The sequence below is a fragment of the Scyliorhinus canicula genome, chromosome 12, assembly GCF_902713615.1.
Source record: "Scyliorhinus canicula chromosome 12, sScyCan1.1, whole genome shotgun sequence".
NCBI classification, from domain to species: domain Eukaryota; kingdom Metazoa; phylum Chordata; class Chondrichthyes; order Carcharhiniformes; family Scyliorhinidae; genus Scyliorhinus; species Scyliorhinus canicula.
Window position 1 is genome coordinate 68,340,340 of NC_052157.1, and position 19,897 is coordinate 68,360,236.

The 19,897-nt window shown below is 51.2% G+C and overlaps 1 protein-coding gene across 5 annotated transcripts in view; it reads right to left on the reverse strand.

Moving 5' to 3' along the window:
- LOC119974787 (E3 ubiquitin-protein ligase CBL-like) overlaps positions 1 to 19,897 on the reverse strand; it is a 103,758-nt gene that overhangs the window by 40,849 nt on the left and 43,012 nt on the right. For all 5 annotated transcript variants that reach the window (XM_038814041.1, XM_038814038.1, XM_038814039.1 and 2 more), the window contains exons 4-5: positions 9,132 to 9,253; positions 6,659 to 6,796 (exon numbers count right to left, since the gene is read on the reverse strand). In XM_038814041.1, the coding sequence (XP_038669969.1) occupies positions 6,659 to 6,796; positions 9,132 to 9,253 (260 nt within the window). The remainder of the gene's footprint in view (positions 1 to 6,658; positions 6,797 to 9,131; positions 9,254 to 19,897) is intronic.

The following is a 19,897-nucleotide window of genomic DNA, read 5'->3' on the forward strand; positions in this document are numbered from 1 at the left end:
CTGCCTGCTAGCTCCGCCCACAAGAAGCTGTATAAATATGCGTGTCCTCCTTCTGATCAGCCATTTCGCCAGCTGCAGCAGGAGGCCACGCATCTGACTATAATAAAGCCACAGTTGTACCAATCTGAGTCTTCGTGCAAAGGCTGGTTTAGCTCACTTGGCTAAATCGCTGGCTTTTAAAGCAGACCAAGCAGGCCACCAGCACGGTTCGATTCCTGTACCAACCTCCCCGGACAGGCGGCGGAATGTGGTGACTAGGGGCTTTTCACAGTAACTTCATTGAAGCCTACTCGTGACAATAAGCGATTTTCATTTCATTTTCATTTCAATTGATCGTGCATCAATTTATTACAGTCAGATTTACTAAGAGATGGATATCAGAATCAAACCAGATCGTCTGCAGCTGGATCCACACTCGCCCGATACCAGAAAGGACTTTAATCACTGGTTAGCTTGTTTTGAGGGTTACATCAAAGCTGCGACCCCCACGCCGACGGAAGCTCAGAAGATTCAGGTCTTATACTCCAGGTTGAGCTCCAACGTGTTCCCGATGACACAGGACGGCCCGAGTTACTCGGAAGCGATGACACTCCTAAAAGAGAACTACGCACAGAAAGCAAACACGCTCTTTGCCAGACACTTACTCGCCACACGCACTCAACTCCCTGGTGAGTGTATCGAAGACTTCCGGCGGGCTCTAATCCCACTCGTACGGGACTGTGACTGTCAGGCCGTTACAGCCACTGAACATTCCAATCTCCTCATGCGCGACGCATTCGTAACGGGGATTGCGTCGGACCCCATCTGACAACAACTGCTGGAAGGGGCCACACTCGACCTAACGGGGATGAAAACTTTAGCGCTCTCCATGACGGTCGCATCTCGTAACATCCAGGCCTACCCCACTCGCCACGCAGCCCAACCGTCCTACTCCTCCTGGACCCCGCAAACGACCCCCCCCAGCTGGGGCCCTGCCTACTCAATATGCCTGTGCCGCCCGCCAATCGGCACACCTCGGAGGTCCCCATGCTACTTCTGCGGTCAGCAGAAGCACCCCCACCAACGCTGCCACTTGCAAGTCCTGCAGTAAAAAGGGCCACTTTGCAGCTGCGTGCCAGGCCCGCGCAGTCGCCGCTATCGCGTCCGCAAATGCCCCCTTATCCCTGCCGAACGCACAATGGGCACCACCATCTTCTCCTCCCAGGGCCAGGTGCGGCCAGTGGGCGCTGCCAGCCCCCCCTCACACCACGTGCGGCCCATGGATGCCACCATATTGCCCCGCCCCTGCAACGTGCGCTCCGTGTCGCCGCCATTTTGTCTCCCCCACGGGACTGGAACGCCAGATCTGGGTCGCCGACGCTCTCCATCTGAAACCTCGGACGACCACCTGCAGCTCGCCTCGATGACACTGGACCAGTCCCATCCTCACAACCTGGCCACCGCTTCGACGACGGTGAAAATAAACGGCCACATGACCTCTTGCCTGCTGGACTCCGGGAGCACCGAAAGCTTCATACACCCAGATACGGTAAGGCACTGCTCCCTCGTGGTCCACCCCGCCAACCAACGGATCTCCCTGGCCTCCGGATCCCACTCTGTCCTGATCCGAGGGGTCTGCGTGGTTAATCTCACTGTCCAGGGCGTAGAATTCAGCGGTTTCCGCCTCTATGTCCTCCCCAACCTCTGCGCTGCACTATTGCTGGGCCTGGATTTTCAGTGCAAGTTCCAGAGCCTCACCCTCAAATTCGGCGGGCCCCTACCTCCACTCCACTCACCCTCAAGGTTGACTCCCCCTCCCTCTTTGCCAATCTAACTGAGGATTGCAAGCCAGTCGCCACCAGGAGCAGACGGTACAACACCCAGGACAAGACCTTCATCAGGTCCGAAGTCCAGCGGCTGCTTCGGGAGGGTATAATCGAGGCCAAGTGGTAGTAGTAAAAACGGGGGATAAACACAGAATGGTCGTGGATTACAGCCAGACCATCAATCAGTACACGCAGCTCGACACGTACCCCCTCCCACGCATATCTGAAATGGTCAATCAGATTGCGCAGTACCGGGTCTTCTCAACGATTGACCTGAAATCTGCCTACAACCACCCCATCCGCAAGTCGGACCGTCCATACACTGCCTTCGAGGCAGACGGTCGGCTCTACCAATTTTGTAGGGTTCCCTTCGGCGTCACTAACGGGGTCTCGGTCTTCCAAAGGGAGATGGACCGAATGGTCGACAGGTACGGTTTGTGGGCCATGTTTCCGTACCTAGACAATGTCACCATCTGTGCCTATTACCAGCAGGATCACGACGCCAAACTCGCTAAATTCCTCCGCACCACCACTCTCCTCAACCTTATGTACAACTAGGAGAAGTGTGTGTTCCGCACTACCCGCTTAGCCATCCTCGGCCCCCTCAATGAGCTTCCCCTTTCCCACTGCCCCAATGCCCTCAAACGCTGCCTTGGGTTCTTCTCCTACTACGGCCAGTGGGTCCCAAACTATGCGGACAAGGCCCGCCCACTCATACAGTTCACTCAATTTCCCCTCGCGACTAAGGCGCAACATGCCTTCGCCCAGATCAGAGCAGACATAGACAAGGCCGGGTTGCATGCAGCAGACGAGGTACTCCCCTTTCAAGTTGAATGCGACGCTTCAGACGTCGCCCTCGCCGCCACTCTTAACCAGGCAGGCAGACCCATGGCATTCTTTTCCCGCACCCTTCATGCCTCTGAAATTCGGCACTCATCCGTCAAAAAAGAGGCCCAGGCTATCGTTGAAGCCATGCGGCATTGGAGACATTACCTGGCTGGCAGGAGATTCACTCTCCTCACTGACCAATGGTCGGTAGCCTTCACGTTTAACAACACGCAGCGGGGCAAGATCAAAAATGATAAAATCTTGCGGTGGAGAATCGAGCTCTCCACCTATAATTATGAGATTTTGTATCGCCCCGGCAAACTCAATGAGCCCCCAGACACCCTTTCCCGAGGAACATGTGCCAGCGCACAAGTAGACCGACTCCGGATCCCTGCACGACAGCCTTTGTCACCCGGGGGTCACACGACTGTACCACCTCGTCAAGGCTCGCAATCTGCCCTACTCCGTCGAGGAAGTACGGGCAGTCACCAGAGACTGCCAGGTCTGTGCAGAGTGCAAGCCGCACTCCTACCGGCCAGACCGCGCGCGCCTGGTGAAAGCCTCCCGCCCCTTTGAACGCCTCAGCATGGATTTCAAAGGGCCCCTCCCCTCCACCGACCGCAACACATATATCCTCAGTGTGGTCGATGAATTCTCCAGGTTCCCCTTCGCCATCCCATGCCCGGATACGACGTCTGCCACCGTCATCAAGGCCTTCAACACAATCTTCGCTCTGTTCGGATTTCCCGCCTACATCCACAGTGACAGGGGATCCTCATTCATGAGTGATGAGCTGCGTCAGTTCTTGCTCAGCAGGGGTATCGCCTCCAGCAGAATGACCAGCTACAACCCTCGGGGAAACGGGCAGGTAGTGAGGGAGAACGGGACGGTTTGGAGGGCCGTCCAGCTGGCCCTACGGTCCAGAAACCTCCCAGCCTCTCGCTGGCAGGAGGTCCTCCCTGATGCACTACACTCCATACGGTCACTACTGTGCACTGCCACAAATAACACACCCCATGAACGTGTTTTTACCTTCCCTAGGAAGTCCACATCCGGGATGTCGCTCCCGACTTGGCTTGCAGCTTCAGGACCGGTCCTGCTCCATAGGTACGTCTGACTCCACAAGGCGGACCCCTTGGTGGACTGGGTACACTTGCTCCACGCCAACCCCCAGTATGCTGTAGCCACTGTAGCCACCTAAAATGGACACTGAACCAAACAAAATGGAGAATCGCTAAGACTGCAGGGAAAAACAGTTTAGCCAAGGCAAGCAGCCTGCAAACACTCATTAGCATTTTGCAAGCAGCAAAACCAGTTTCTGGCCAGGTGGAAGATCTCCAACCAAAGGTGATAATGGCAGAACGTTTTACACACTAATGAGGCAGTCCAGATCTAGGCACACACAATGGCAACATTTGGGTTTGAATAAGATACTTGAGTGGATGTCCAGACAGAGCGGCACCAGAAGTATCCACTATAGAAACCGCCCCCACCATCGAGAAAGACCCTCACATTGGAGGAATTCAAAAGATATCGATTGGAAGCGATCCAATCGATACCTGAAGGTAAAGCCCGCCCAGGAAAAGGCACGGACATTGGAGACCCCTATAAAAGTAGACCCCCACACATGGTCCTGTCTGTTGTTTCGTGCTCCGGCTTTGACCAAGACCTTGAACGTGTATCCTGACTCCAGCCGTTGAGCACCAGCCGCCGAACCGTAAGTGCCAATACGACGCTCGCTACGCAAACCAAGCCCGCTAGACCCCCAGTGACCAGCACGCTTTCTGAAGGTTGCAGACCAAGACCTGGACGAAGGCCTCGCTCCCTGACCTTGCCTGTTCCTGTGTAGTTAAGTATTCTGATTGCTTAGTTTAGTCATAGCTTAGTCCCTTAGTGTGTGCATGCGTATTTATTATAATTGTATAATAAATATTGATCGTTTGGAACTTACTAATCGGTGTATCGTTTTATTACTTTGAACCTGACCTTGGAATATTTGTGAGGTGTCTATACGGCATCTGGCGACTCCTGAGCTGAAAAATACATATACAGAGCCTAGTAGTGTTAAGCACACGGCCTTTAACAGAGGCAAGTTAATACACTCCAATAAACGCGTTTTACACCCATAGCAAAACGTGCAACAATGCCTACGTGGAGTTCCCCAACGGCCGCCAAGATACTGTCTCCCTCAGGGACCTGACTCCATCAGGTTCCACTCCGACACACTCCCCCACCCACACGCCACCCTCCCCTCCACCGGCGCTCCCAACATTAGCCCCACCAGGTCCATCCCTCCTTCCCCTGCCCACGCAAGAGGACGATGAAGATTTCGGCACGCTCCCGGGGTTGTCCGACTACTGACCAGCACCAACACCACCAGCACCAGCATCGGTGACACCAGCACCAACAGCACCAGCATCGGTGACACCAGCACCACCAGCACCAGCGTCGGTGACACCAGCACCAACACCACCAGCACCAGCATCGGTGACACCAGCACCACCAGCACCAGCGTCGGTGACACCAGCACCACCAGCACCAGCATCGGTGACACCAACACCACCAGCACCAGCATCGGTGACACCAGCACCGCCAGCACCAGCGTCGGTGACACCAGCACCACCAGCACCAGCGTCGGTGACACCAGCACCAACACCACCAGCACCAGCATCGGTGACACCAGCACCACCAGCACCAGCGTCGGTGACACCAGCACCACCAGCACCAGCGTCGGTGACACCAGCACCAACACCACCAGCACCAGCGTCGGTGACACCAGCACCACCAGCACCAGCGTCGGTGACACCAACACCACCAGCACCAGCATCGGTGACACCAGCACCACCAGCACCAGCGTCGGTGACACCAACACCACCAGCACCAGCGTCGGTGACACCAGCACCACCAGCACCAGTGTCGGTGACACCAGCACCACCAGCACCAGCGTCGGTGACACCAACACCACCAGCACCAGCGTCGGTGACACCAACACCACCAGCACCAGCATCGGTGACACCAGCACCACCAGCACCAGCGTCGGTGACACCAACACCACCAGCACCAGCGTCGGTGACACCAACACCACCAGCACCAGCGTCGGTGACACCAGCACCGCCAGCACCAGCGTCGGTGACACCAGCACCACCAGCACCAGCGTCGGTGACACCAGCACCACCAGCACCAGCGTCGGTGACACCAACACCACCAGCACCAGCGTCGGTGACACCAGCACCGCCAGCACCAGCGTCGGTGACACCAGCACCGCCAGCACCAGCGTCGGTGACACCAGCACCGCCAGCACCAGCGTCGGTGACACCAGCACCGCCAGCACCAGCGTCGGTGACACCAACACCACCAGCACCAGCGTCGGTGACACCAGCACCGCCAGCACCAGCGTCGGTGACACCAGCACCACCAGCACCAGCGTCGGTGACACCAGCACCAACACCACCAGCACCAGCGTCGGTGACACAAGCACAGCCAGCACTGACCTCGCCGCCACCGTTACGTTGCTCCCAGCGAACCATCAAAGCACCGGATCGACTTAACCTCTGACGGGCACCGGACTATCAAAATGGACATTTTTGTTCTCCCCTCCCCACTGTAAATTATTTGCAAAACTGTATATAGTTCCACTCCACTCCCGCCGGACTCATTTTTAACAGGGGGTGAATGTGGTGAACCACTGTACACCTGTATTAGGACCTGTACTACAGGTTCGCCGGTAGCCCCTGCCGGCTGGTTCTGCCCACAAGGAGCTGTATAAATACGCGTGTCCTCCTTCTGATCAGCTATTTCACCTGCTGCAGTAGGAGGCCACGCATCTGACTGTAATAAAGCCACAGTTGTACCAATCTGAGTCTTTCGTGCAATTGATCGTGCATCACCCTGTTTAAAGGGGGAGTTTCTCCGTCAGGGACCCCGTTCAACGACAAGTTATAACCTATCGGTTCATGGTGAATATGCTGCTGCATTTGGCAATATTGAGAAGTGTGCAGGTTCCTCTGGCTGCGATCTTTACTCACAAGCCTTCGCTGGAGCCTTCAATGAGGGCCTGGAAGAGGGGTTTGTTCTGGGGGATGGTCTGTAAAATGCTCCCGTCGTCTGTTACATAGCCGATGGCCCACTGCCCCATCCGTGTGCAGCTCAGGCGGAAGATGTAGCTGTGAAGGCAAAAAGAGACTCCGTGTGTTCACACTGCAAGGATCTGTACACGCTCGCACACGCACTCTCTCACACACTTGCCCCCCCCCACACACACACACACTCAGATACATACAGAAACACAAACTCATGCATCAAACACACTCAGACATAAGCACACACACACACACATCAGACACAATCAGATACACTCACACACACATCAGTCACACACAATCAGATGCACTCACACACACACACATCAGATACACACTCACACAAAAGATACACATTCACACACAAATCAAACACAAACACTCACACATACACAGACACATACATCAAACTCACACTGACATACATTCAGATACAAACTCAGATACACACACACATCAAACACACACACACTCACCACATATACTCAAACACACACTCACAAACAGACTCACACTCAGACACACACACACACCACCCACTCACACACACATCACATTCAGGCATCAAACACACACACTCATACACAGACACACTCACACTCAGACACACTCACACACATTCAGTTGCACACAGACACACACAGATCCACCCAGGCACACACTAAGATGCACTGAGAGACATGCAGACACAAGCAGACAGATGCAGGCAGCTTCAATCCAGATGGGCAACATGGTGGCGCAATGGTTATCACTGCTGCCTCACCCTGTTTCAAGAGGGAGGCTCTCTGCCAGGGACCCAGTTCATGAGTGAGGCTCTCCGTCAGGGATCCTGTTCGATCCCGGCCCTGGGTTACTGTCCGTGTGGAATGTGCACATTCTCCCCGCGTCTGCGTCGGTTTCGCCCCCACAACCCAAAGATGTGCAGAGTAGGTGGATTGGCCACGCTAAATTGCCCCTTAATTGGATAAAGTTAATTGGATACTCTAAATGTATTTTTTTTAAAAGCTTCAATCCAGATGTACAACAAACTTGCAGCTATTACAAAATCACATCCATTGAGCCCTCTTGGAAAGTGGGAAACATGGCAGCTAATTTCCACACAGCAAGATCCCACTAACAGAAATGTGATAATGATCCACTTCATCGATATTTAAAGATGTGGGGTGAGGGATTAATATTGGCCCAAGGACACTGTGAGAATCCCTCCTCCCATCATTCCCAACAAGCTCTTGGAGTCGTTTACAGCCACCTCTAGAGCAGGCAGGAGGCTTGGCTTAACATTTCACGGGAAAGCCGGGCCCCTCTGTATTGCATTGAGGAGGGCAGCACGGGGATGCAGTGGTTAGCACTGCTGCCTCATGGCACCCAGATCCCAGGTTCGATCCCAGCCCTGGGTCACTGTCCGTGTGGAGTTTGCACATTCTCTCCATGTTTGCGTGGGTTTCACCCCCACATCCCAAAGATGTGCAGGGCAGGTGGATTGGCCACGCTAAATTGCCCCTTAAAAGGAAAAAATGAATTGGGTACTCTAAATTTATTTTTAAAAAGGTATTGCGTTGAGGGTGTCAGCTCTGAATTGTTGAGGTCAGGAATCAGGGGAGCAATTCTCACCTATCCGGCAGGGCGGGGGGTCCCGGCGTAGCGGAGTGGCGCCAACCACTACAGCGTCGGGCCTCCCCAAAGGTGTGGAGTTCTCCGCACCTTTACGGGCTAGGCCCATGCCGGAGTGGCTCCCGCTACGCCGACTGGCGGCAACGGCCTTTGGCGCTACGCCGGCTGGCGCCGGGGCTGGCGCCGGGGCTGGCCAAAAGGCATTCGCCGGCCAGCGTGAGTCCGCGCAAGTGCCGGAGCATCAGCAGTCGCTGACATCATCACCGGCGCATGCGTGGTAGGGGGGTCTCTTCCGCCTCTGCCATGGTGGAGGCCGTGGCAGCGGCGGAAGAAAAAGAGTGCCCCCACGGCACTGGCCCGCCGGCCGATCGGTGGGCCCCAATCGCGGGCCAGGCCACCGTGGGGGCAACCCCCGGGGTCCGATTGCCCCACGCCCCCCCCAGGACCCCGGGGGCCCACTCGCGCCGCCAATCCCGCCGGCACAGACGTGGTTTAAACAACGTCGGCGGGAGAGGCCTGTCAGCGGCGGGACTTCGGCCCATCGCGGGCTGGAGAATCGCCGCGGGCAGGGGGGGGGGGGGGGGGGGGGGGCGGTGACGCCGACCAGCGGGGCGTGATTCCCGCTCCCGACAATTCCAGCCATGGCGAGTGCGGGATTTACGCCGGCCCCGGGCGATTCCCCGACCCTGCGGGAGGTCGGAGAATTCCGCCCCAGGAGTGGGACTTGACCCCACAACCTCCTGACTGTGGGGCAGGCGGATGGAGGGGCAGAGTAACCGCTGGACATTGAGAGTGGTTGACGCGTTACCTGGCTGGTTTCTGAATGTAGTGCTGGAGTCTCGCCTTCACCTCGTCGTACGTCAGGAAGGCCATGTAACCAGGGTGCGTGACGGCCAGGAAGTTCCAGTTCTTCAGCAGTGAAGGCCATGGCTGCAAATGGAAAACAGACATTCCATCAGAAAACAGGGAACACTACGGCATCATGCAAATAAGAACATCCAACCACCACATAATTGGATCAACACCACCTTCTCTGAGCCCAGGCCAACTTCAACTGGAATATTCAAAAGATGTGTGCAGTGACTGTCAATACTGACCCTCTGACAGTGCGCCACGCCCTCAGTACTGACCCTCTGATAGTGCAGCTCTCCCTCAGTACTGACCCTCTGACAGTGCAGCGCTCCCTCAGTGCTGACCCTCTGACAGTGCAGCACTCCCTCAGTACTGACCCTCTGACAGTGCGCCACGCCCTCAGTACTGACCCTCTGATAGTGCAGCTCTCCCTCAGTACTGACCCTCTGATAGTGCAGCTCTCCCTCAGTACTGACCCTCTGATAGTGCAGCATTCGCTCAGTACTGACCCGTTGACAGTGCAGCACTCGCTCAGTACTGACCCTCTGACAGTGCAGCACTCCCTCAATACTGACTCTCTGACAGTGCAGCACTCCCTCAATACTGACTCTCTGACAGTGCAGCACTTACTTAGTACTGACACTCTGACAATGCCCCGATCCCTCAGTACTTAGCCACTGACAGTGGAGTGCCATCTCAGTACTGAAACACTGACAGTGAGGGACCCCCTCAGTACTGACACATTGACAGTGCAGTTCCCCCTCAGTACTGATCCTCTGACAGTGTAGCACTCTCTCAATACTGACCATCTGACAGTCCAGCACTCCCTCAGCTCTGATTCTCTGACAGTGAGGGGTTGCCTCAGTGCTGACCCTCCGGCAGTGCAGCCCTCACTCAGTACCAACCCTCTGACAGTGCAGCACTCACTCAGTAATTAGCCACTGACAGTGGAGGGCCCTCTCAGTACTGAAAGTCTGACAGTGAGGGACTCCCTCAGGCTGAATCTCTGACAGTGAGGGACTTCCTTAGTACTCACTCAGTACTGACCCGCTAACAGTGCAGCACTCCCTCAGTACTGACCCTCTAACAGTGCAGCACTCCCTCAGTACTGACTCTCTGACAGTGCAGCATTCCCTCAGTACTGACCCTCTGACAGTGCAGCATTCCCTCAGTACTGACCCGCTAACAGTGCAGCACTCCCTCAGTACTGACCCTCTGACAGTGCAGCACTCCCTCAGTACTGACCCTCTGACAGTGCAGCACTCCCTCAGTACTGACTCTCTGACAGTGCAGCCCTCACTCAGTACCAACCCTCTGACAGTGCAGCACTCACTCAGTACTTAGCCACTGACAGTGGAGTGCCCTCTCAGTACTGAAAGTCTGACAGTGATAGACAAGTCTATCACTTGCATAGAGTGCTAGCATAGGAAAGGTTGGGCAGAATGGTCACTTAGGCTGTTGTAAAATTATATTTCAGTTACCACGTGGAACGTTTAAACACGCCTATCACGTGATCTCTAGAGAAAAATTAGATCTCCAATGGGTCTGGGTTCAACATGTTATCAAATAGTGCAGCACCCCCACAGTACTGAAACTTTGAGGGTGCAGCACACTCTCAGTATTGAACCACAGACAGTGCAGCATTCCCTCAGTACTGACCCTCGGACAGTGCGGCACTCCCTCAGTGCTGACCCTCTGACAGTGCAGCACTCCCTCAGTACTGACCCTCTGACAGTGCAGCACTCCCTCAGTTCTGATCCTCTGACAGTGCATTACTCTCTCAGTACTCACACTATGACAGTGCATCAGTCCCACAGTACTGATCCTCTGACAGTGCAGCACTCCCTCAATACTGACCCTCTGACAGTGTGCCACTCCCTCAGTACTGACTTTCTGACAGTGCAGCACTCGCTCAGAACTGACCCATTGTCAGTGCAGCACTCGCTCAGTACTGACCCTCTGATAGTGCAGGACTCGCTCAGTACTGACCCTCTGATAGTGCAGCACTACCTCAGTACTGACCCTCTGACAGTGCAGCACTCCCTCAGTACTGACTCTCTGACACTGCAGAACTAACTCAGTACTGAACCTTTCACAGTGCAACACTACTTTAGTGCTCACCCTCTGACAGTGCAGCACTCACTCAGTACTGACCCTCAGACAGTACAGCAGCCCCTCAGTACTGACACATTGACAGTGCAGTTCCCCCTCAGTACTGATCCTCTGACAGTGTAGCACTCTCTCAATACTGACCATCTGACAGTCCAGCACTCCCTCAGCTCTGATTCTCTGACAGTGAGGGGTTGCCTCCGTGCTGACCCTCCGGCAGTGCAGCCCTCACTCAGTACCAACCCTCTGACAGTGCAGCACTCACTCAGTACTTAGCCACTGACAGTGGAGTGCCCTCTCAGTACTGAAAGTCTGACAGTGAGGGACTCCCTCAGGCTGAATCTCTGACAGTGCAGCGCTCCCTTAGTACTGAACCTGACAGTGCAGCACTCACTCAGTACTGACCCGCTAACAGTGCAGCACACCCTCAGTACTTACTCTCTGACAGTGCAGCACTCCCTCAGTACTGACCCTCTAACAGTGCAGCACTCCCTCAGTACTGACCCTTTGACAGTGCAGCATTCCCTCAGCACTGACCCTCTGACAGTGCAGCACTCTCTCAGTACATAGCCACTGACAGTGCAGCACCCCCTCATTATTCAACCTTTGACAATACTGCACTCCCTCAAATTTGACCCTCCAACTGCGCTCAGTCAGGACTAATCCTCCAGCAGTTCAACGTATGATCAAACACAGTTTGGCCAACAGTGCAGCGCCCCCTCAGTACTGACCCTCTGACAATGCAGCACTCCCTCAATACTGACTCTGACAGTGCAGCACTCCCTCAGTACTGACCCTCTGACAGTGCAGCACTCCCTCAATACTGACTCTGACAGTGCAGCACTCCCTCAGTACTGACCCTCTGACAGTGTAGCACCTCCTCAATACTGACTCTCTGACAGTGCGCCACTCCCTCAGTACTGACCCTCTGATAGTGCAGCACTCCCTCAGCACTGACCCTCTGATAGTGCAGCATTGGCTCAGTACTCACCCGTTGACAGTGCAGCACTCGCTCAATACTGACCCTCTGACAGTGCAGCACTCCCTCAATACTGACTATCTGACAATGCCCCGATCCCTCAGTACTGACCCTCTGACAGTACAACACTCCTTGAGTGCTGACACTCTGACAGTGAAACACCCTCTCAGTACTAGCCCTATGACATTGCAGCACTCCCACAGGACTGAACCTCCGAGAGTGCAGCGCTCTCTCAGTACTGACCCTCTGACAGTGCAGCATTCCCTGACTGCTGACCCTCTGACAGTGCAGCACAACCTCAATACTGACTCTCTGACAGTGCAGCAATCCCTCAGTACTGAACCTCTGATAGTGCAGCAATCCCTCAGTGCTGACCCTCTGACAGTGCAGCAATCCCTCAGTACTGAACCTCTGATAGTGCAGCAATCCCTCAGTACTGACTCTCTGACAGTGCAGCACTCCCTCAGTACTGAACCTCTGACAGGACAGCGCTCCCTTAGTACTGACCCTCTGACAGTGCAGCATTCCCTGACTGCTGACCCTCTGACAGTGCAGCACAACCTCAATACTGACTCTCTGACACTGCAGCACTGACTCAGTGCTGAACCTCTGACAGTGCAGCGCACCCTCAGTACTGACCCTCTGACAGTGCAGCACTCCCTCAGTACTTAGCCACTGACAGTGGAGTGCCATCTCAGTACTGAAACACTGACAATGAGGGACTCCCTCAGTACTGACACATTGACAGTGCAGTTCCCCCTCAATACTGATCCAATGACAGTGCTGCACTCTCTCAATACTGACCATCTGACAGTCCAGCACTCCCTTAGCTCTGATTCTCTGACAGTGAGGGGTTGCCTCAGTGCTGACCCACTGGCAGTTCAGCCCTCACTCAGTACTGACCCTCTGACAGTGCAGCACTTACTCAGTACTGACACTCTGACAATGCCCCGTTCCCTCAGTACTGACCCTCTGACAGTACAACACTCCTTGAGTGCAGACACTCTGACAGTGAAGCACCCTCTCAGTACTAGCCCTATGACATTGCAGCACTCCCACAGGACTGAACCTCTGAGAGTGCAGCACTCTCTCAGTACTGACTCTCTGACAGTACAGCGCTCCCTCAGCACTGACCCTCTGACAGTGCAGCACACCCTCAGTACTGACTCTCTGACACTGCAGCACTGACTCAGTACTGAACCTTTCACAGTGCAACACTGCGTTAGTGCTCACCCTCCGACAGTGCAGCACTCACTCAGTACTGACCCTCAGACAGTGCAGCAGCCCCTCAGTACTGACACATTGACAGTGCAGTTCCCCCTCAGTACTGACCCTCAGACAGTGCAGCAGCCCCTCAGTACTGACACATTGACAGTGCAGTTCCCCCTCAGTACTGACCCACTGACAGTGTAGCACTCCCTCAGTACTGACCCTCTGACAGTGCAGCATCCCCTCAATACTGACCCTCTGACAGTGCAGCACTCCCTCAGTACTGACCCTCTGACAGTGCAGCACAACCTCAGTACGACCCTCTGACAGTGCAGCACCCCTTCAGTACTGACCCTCTGACAGTGCAGGACTCCCTCAGTACTGACCCTCTGACAGTGCAGCACAACCTCAGTACTGACCCTCTGACAGTGCAGCACCCCTTCAGTACTGACCCTCTGACAGTACAGGACTCCCTCAGTACTGACCCTCTGACAGTGTAGCACTCCCTCAGTACTGAAACTCTGACAGTGCAGCACTCCCTCAGTATTCAACCTTTGACAATACTGCACTCCCTCAAATTTGACCCTCCAACTGTACAGCGCTCAGTCAGGACTGATCCTCCTGCAGTTCAACGGATGATCAAACACAGTATGGCCAACAGTGTAGCACTCCCTCAGTCCTGACCCTCTGACAGTGCAGCACTCCCTCAGTACTGACCCTCTGACAGTGCAGCACCCCTCAGTCCTGACCCTCTGACAGTGCAGCACCTCCTCAGTACTGACCCTTTGACAGTGCAGCACCCCTCAGTCCTGACCCTCTGACAGTGCAGCAGTCCCTCAGTACTGACCCTCTGACAGTGCAATACCTCCACAGTACTGACCCTCTGACAGTGCAGCACTCCATCTGTACTGGCCCTCTGACAGTGCAGCACCTGCTCAGTCCTGACCCTCTGACAGTGCAACAGTCCCTCAGTCCTGACCCTCTGACAGTGCAGCATTCCCTCAGTACTGACCCTCTGACAGTGCAGCAGTCCCTCAGTACTTACCCTCTGACAGTGCAGCACTCCCTCAGTACTGACCCTCTGACAGTGCAGCACTCCCTCAGTACTGACCCTCTGACAGTGCAGCAGTCCCTCAGTACTGACCCTCTGACAGTGCAGCACCTCCGCAGTACTGACCCTCTGGCAGTGCAGCACTCCCTCAGTACTAAGATTCTGACAGTGCAGCACTCTCTCAGTACTGACCCTCTGACAGTGCAGCACCCCCTCAGTACTGATCCTCTGACAGTGCAGCACTCCCTCAGTACTGACCCTCTGACAGTGCAGCATTCCCTCAGTAGCAACCCTCTGAACGTGCTGATTCACCCAGTACTGGACCTCTGACAGTGCACCATCCCCTCAGTACTGACGCTCTGACAGTGCAGCACTCCCTCAGTACTGACCCTCTGACGGTGCAGCACTCCCTCAGTACTGACCCTCTGACGGTGCAGCACTCCCTCAGTACTGACCCTCTGGCAGTGCCGCCAGTGGCGGACTGGCCAGGGTGTCAGCTTGCCCCTTGGCAATTGAGCCCCTGATGAAGTGGGCCTGCTATTTCAAATAAAAATGCAATAAAGAAACAAACACAGACAACTGTTTTAGTAATAAAAAGGAATAAGAAAAAAAAGAGAAGAGGACTCAAATGAGCAGTGCATGAAAAGGAACGAAGCAGGGGAGGTAGTGGAAGGATGTGGAATAGGGGGGCCTGGGTCGGGCATAATTAAGGAAATTCCATGTTTTCAGCAAGAGTGTGTGAATTTAAAGATAAAGTTACAATTCGTGATTTGAGATGGTCGGCAACTTCAAAGGATATCAAGCAGTAATCTTGGTTCAGCCGGTACATCGGTCCGGGGCCCGGAGAGCCAAGAAGGGGCCCGTGAATCTCTGAAGGGCCCTTAAAATTATAATTAATTAGATAAATAAATCTCCAACTTCTTTCCTGAGATTTGTATTCTAACTTAATAAATATAATTGTTTTTAAAAAGAGCAATACCAAATAAAAATGCAATAAAGAAATAAACAAATAATCACGCAGTGTATGAAGAAACAAAGCAGTGTTAAACGGATGTGAAAAGGAGTGGTTGGGGGGGGGGGGGGGGGGGCTGGTTCACCCAGGTCGGACATAGTTGGAAATCCACGTTTTCTGCAAGAGTGTGTGAAGTTAAAGATAAAGTTACAGTTCGTGATTTGAGATGGTCGGCAACTTGAAAGGATATCGAGCAGTACATAGGGTCATGAGGTCACCGAAAAGGAGAAGCGGTACCTTTGACCGTGAATCATGAGGTCACAGATATTGAAGTGATACGCCATGATTGGTAAACTCAAAGGGTTGCGGCTTGTAACACTACACTGGTATCAAACTTGACATGTTAACTTTGGCCGTGGGACCATTCTTAATGTCTTACTATAGTCGGACCAAACTTCTAAGTTTCAACAGTTGTCTCAGTTGCCTGCTGGTGTGAAAACTGGACAGTGGATTGTCTCCTCTTCTGAAGCTGCATAGGCCACAGTAGTATTGACTAATGAACATAGCCTATTGAAATGTAAGTAAGTTATTTTATATTTTTTATCAAGTAGGGGTTTATCTGGCGTTCCTTCAAGTTATTCTTGCAATCATCAATATTCATTTTTCCCAATGTGGGCTATTTTTAATTAAGTTTTTATTTCAGGAATATTACCCCTACCAGCATGGAAAAGAAAAAGCATAAATCTGGGTCACTAAAACACAAAGAACAAAAAGAAGCAGAAAGGAAGGAATCAGCCAAGCGATGCAGGCCTATTACACAGTTTATAATACCACAAGCACAATCCACATCAATATCCAGTTCTGCAACAAATAATCAAGGAGCAAGAAACAATGCTCATGGTGATGATGCAATGACATGCGAGTTACAAGAATAGAGAAGAGCTACTTTGAATGTAGAGACAAATACAAGTGCATCCATTACTAATCAACCCAGGCCCAATATTTCTTCTGGCTTCCTTGTTCCGGTATCTGTACTGCCTGTAGTTGCAACATCTGAACACATAGCTTCAACTAGTGACAGGGAATCAGATATTCCTTCAAGCATAAATGACTTGGTTTCTGAAGCACATCCTGTAAATGAACCTATGGAAGAAAATGAAAGATCAATTACTGGAATCTTCCAATATCCATCACGAGCAAAGCTAAAACAGTTTTTTGCTGAACATCCACTTCAGTCACTTGATGATCTGCCATTTGATGCTCGTTTGTATGAGAGGAAAATTATGAATGACTCAGTCCCAAGAAAATGGCTAACATATAACAAAGAAAATAGATGCTTATATTGTTCATACTGCTTAGCCTTTGAGTTTCCAACACTTGTAATACATCACCCTTTGTAAGTGGCTTTAGTGACTACAGGCATATTAGCCAGAGCTTGACTTTACATGAATCGACAACAACGCATGTCAGAAATGCTCAGCAATATATCAGTGTGGTTAATGATGGCACCTTAGATAGATTTTTTGCAGCATCACTAATTAAAAGGAAAGAAGATGTATTGAAGCAGAGAAGTATTGTCATGAGGATTATAGACATCATAAAGATGTTAGGCAAGCAAGCACTTCCTTTTCGAGGTCACAGAAATGAATCGGCCTACACTCTAGATAATGAGGTTCTGAATCACGGCAACTTTTTAGCTACAGTGCAGTTGATGGCAAAATATGACCTGATTATGGCAGCTCACGTTTCTGCAGTGCAAAACAAATCTAAACAAAGAATCAAACGATGAGAGAAACAAGGAAAGGCTCAAAGTAAAGACCGTGGTGGACTTGTTACATACCTGAGTAAAACAACTATAAACATGTTAATCAAAATTATGAAGAATATGTTACAAGAAAGAATTAGTCATAAAGTTTCTCAAGCAAAATATTATTCTATTCAGGTTGATTCAACACAAGATAATCAGTTTAGCATTATTATTCGGTATGTACTTAAAGGTATTATCTGTGAGCGACTACTTTCAGTTGTGCCAAGTAATGATGGTACAGGACAGGGACTTTTTGATCTATTGATTGAAACATTACAGCATCTTAAAATTGACCCCCAAAAATGTTTATCTGATAGCACAGATGGCACTGCAAGCTATCATGGCCAGTATAATGGTTTACAAAGTAAAATTGCTGATGTGGCTGATCAACATGTTCATATCTGGTGCTATGCCCATGTCTTGAATTTGGTGATAACTGAAACAACAAAATGTTGTGTGCCTGCAGTTTCTTTTTTCAATTTGCTCCAGAATATAGCAACTTTTCTGAAAGCATCATACAAGAGAATGGCTGTATGGATAGAAGTTGTTGGAAAACATCTAGGACAAGAAAAAATTAAATGATTTAAGCTAATTGGTGAGACCAGATGGTCAGGAAAATACAATGCAGCAACAACTATATTGGGACGTTTTGGTGATGCTGCTGCCAGTACTTTCGTAAATCTATTGACATGCTTATCAATGATACAAGATTCAGAAAAGTTTGATGCAAAAACAAAACATGAAGCAAATGTTTTACTTCAAAGTCTTCTAAAGTTTGAAACCATATTGACAGCATTTACTTACTTGTGTATATTTGAAACTACAACCCCTTTATCAAGTTATCTACAGACAAGTGGTTTAGATATGTTTACTGCATGAAGTTTGGTAGATTCAGCTACAACAAAGTTGAAGGAACAGACAAGAACATTTGATAACATTCGCAGCAAGGCTTTGGAATTTGTAAATAAATGTAATGACAGGATTTCACAGATGAATATGGATGGGAATCAAACATTGGAAATTGATGCATTGGAAACAGCATTGCCAGTTAAGAGGCAGAGGAAGAAGAAAAGAATGGCAGATGAGCTTATATTCTCTAGCTGATTTTCGAGTAAATGTGTTTAACCTAATAATGGATTGCATTGTCCAGTCACTAGAATCACGCTTTGTACAACACAAACAGTTGTATAAAGATTTCTCCTGCTTGGACCCAGCAAAGTTTAAAACTATTGCAAAGAAGGGCATTGAAGATGAAGTATTGGAAGGTATTATTAAGCTGTTTCCACAAATCAGCAAAGATCAAGTAATATTGGAATTGTTTTCGTTTGCTTCAAACTTTGATGTATTAAAGCTATTGCTTAATGATGGTGAGAATATGGATTCCAGTTGCAACAATTGTACAATTTGCAGCACTTGCCCATCGTGTGTACTAAAATATCTGGCATCCAACAGACTTCATGACAAGGCATATGATAACCTTCATGAACTTTATAAAGTCATCTGCACACTATCAGTTACTCAAGTCCAAAGTGAGAGGACATTTTCAAAGCTAAAGATCATAAAGACAAGGTGAAGAAATTCGCTGTCTGAGGAGAATTTGGAATCATACATGTTGCTATCCATTGAAAAGGAATTGTTAGATGAATTGGATGCAGAAGCAATTATTGGCAGATTCGCACAATCATCTAGCGAACACAAACGATTGCTCTTAATATAGTGGACTGCATGCAATGCTCGATTGTGCTTTTGAACTATCTGTTAATGTGTAAATTGTGCAGTAAACTATTTAAAAATATCAACCAATTACTTAAAATAAAAAAAAAATAAAAAAATTCAATTATAACATTCTGTATTTAAATTTGGTATCTACTGCCAGTAATATGTACAGTACATGTAAACTGTAATTACTGAGAAATGCACATCTTTTCCACAAAAAATTTAATTGTACCCTTATTTCCATATGTATTTTTTGAAAATTTTATTTATTCGTTATGAAAATTAAATGTTAACATTGTAGTTGTGGGTGGGCCCGCTTTGTCTCCTGGCAACCAATATTTTTAGACCCAGTCCGCCACTGAGTGCCGCACTCCCTTAGTATTCATCCTTTGACAACGTTGCACTGCCTCGGTACTCACCCCCCGATAATGCTGCACTCCTTCAATACTGACCGTCCAACAGTACAGCACTCACTCAGGACTGATCCTCCTAATGTTCAGCGTGTGATCAAACAGACAGTACGGCCAACAGTGCAGCGCCCCCTCAGTACTGACCCCCTGACAGTGCAGCATCCCCTCAATACTGACCCCCTGACAGTGCAGCGCCCCGTCAGTACTGACCCCCTGACAGTGCAGCGCCCCTCAGTACTGACCCCCTAACAGTGCAGTGCCCCCTCAGTACTGACCCACTGACAGTGCAGCGCCCGCTCAGTACTGACCCCCTGACAGTGCAGTGCCCCTCAGTACTGACCCCCTGACAGTGCAGCGCCCCTCAGTACTGACCCCCTGACAGTGCAGCGCCCGCTCAGTACTGACCCGTGACAGTGCAGCGCCCCTCAGTACTGACACGTGACAGTGCAGCACTCCCTCAGTACTGACCCTCTGACAGTGCAGCACTCC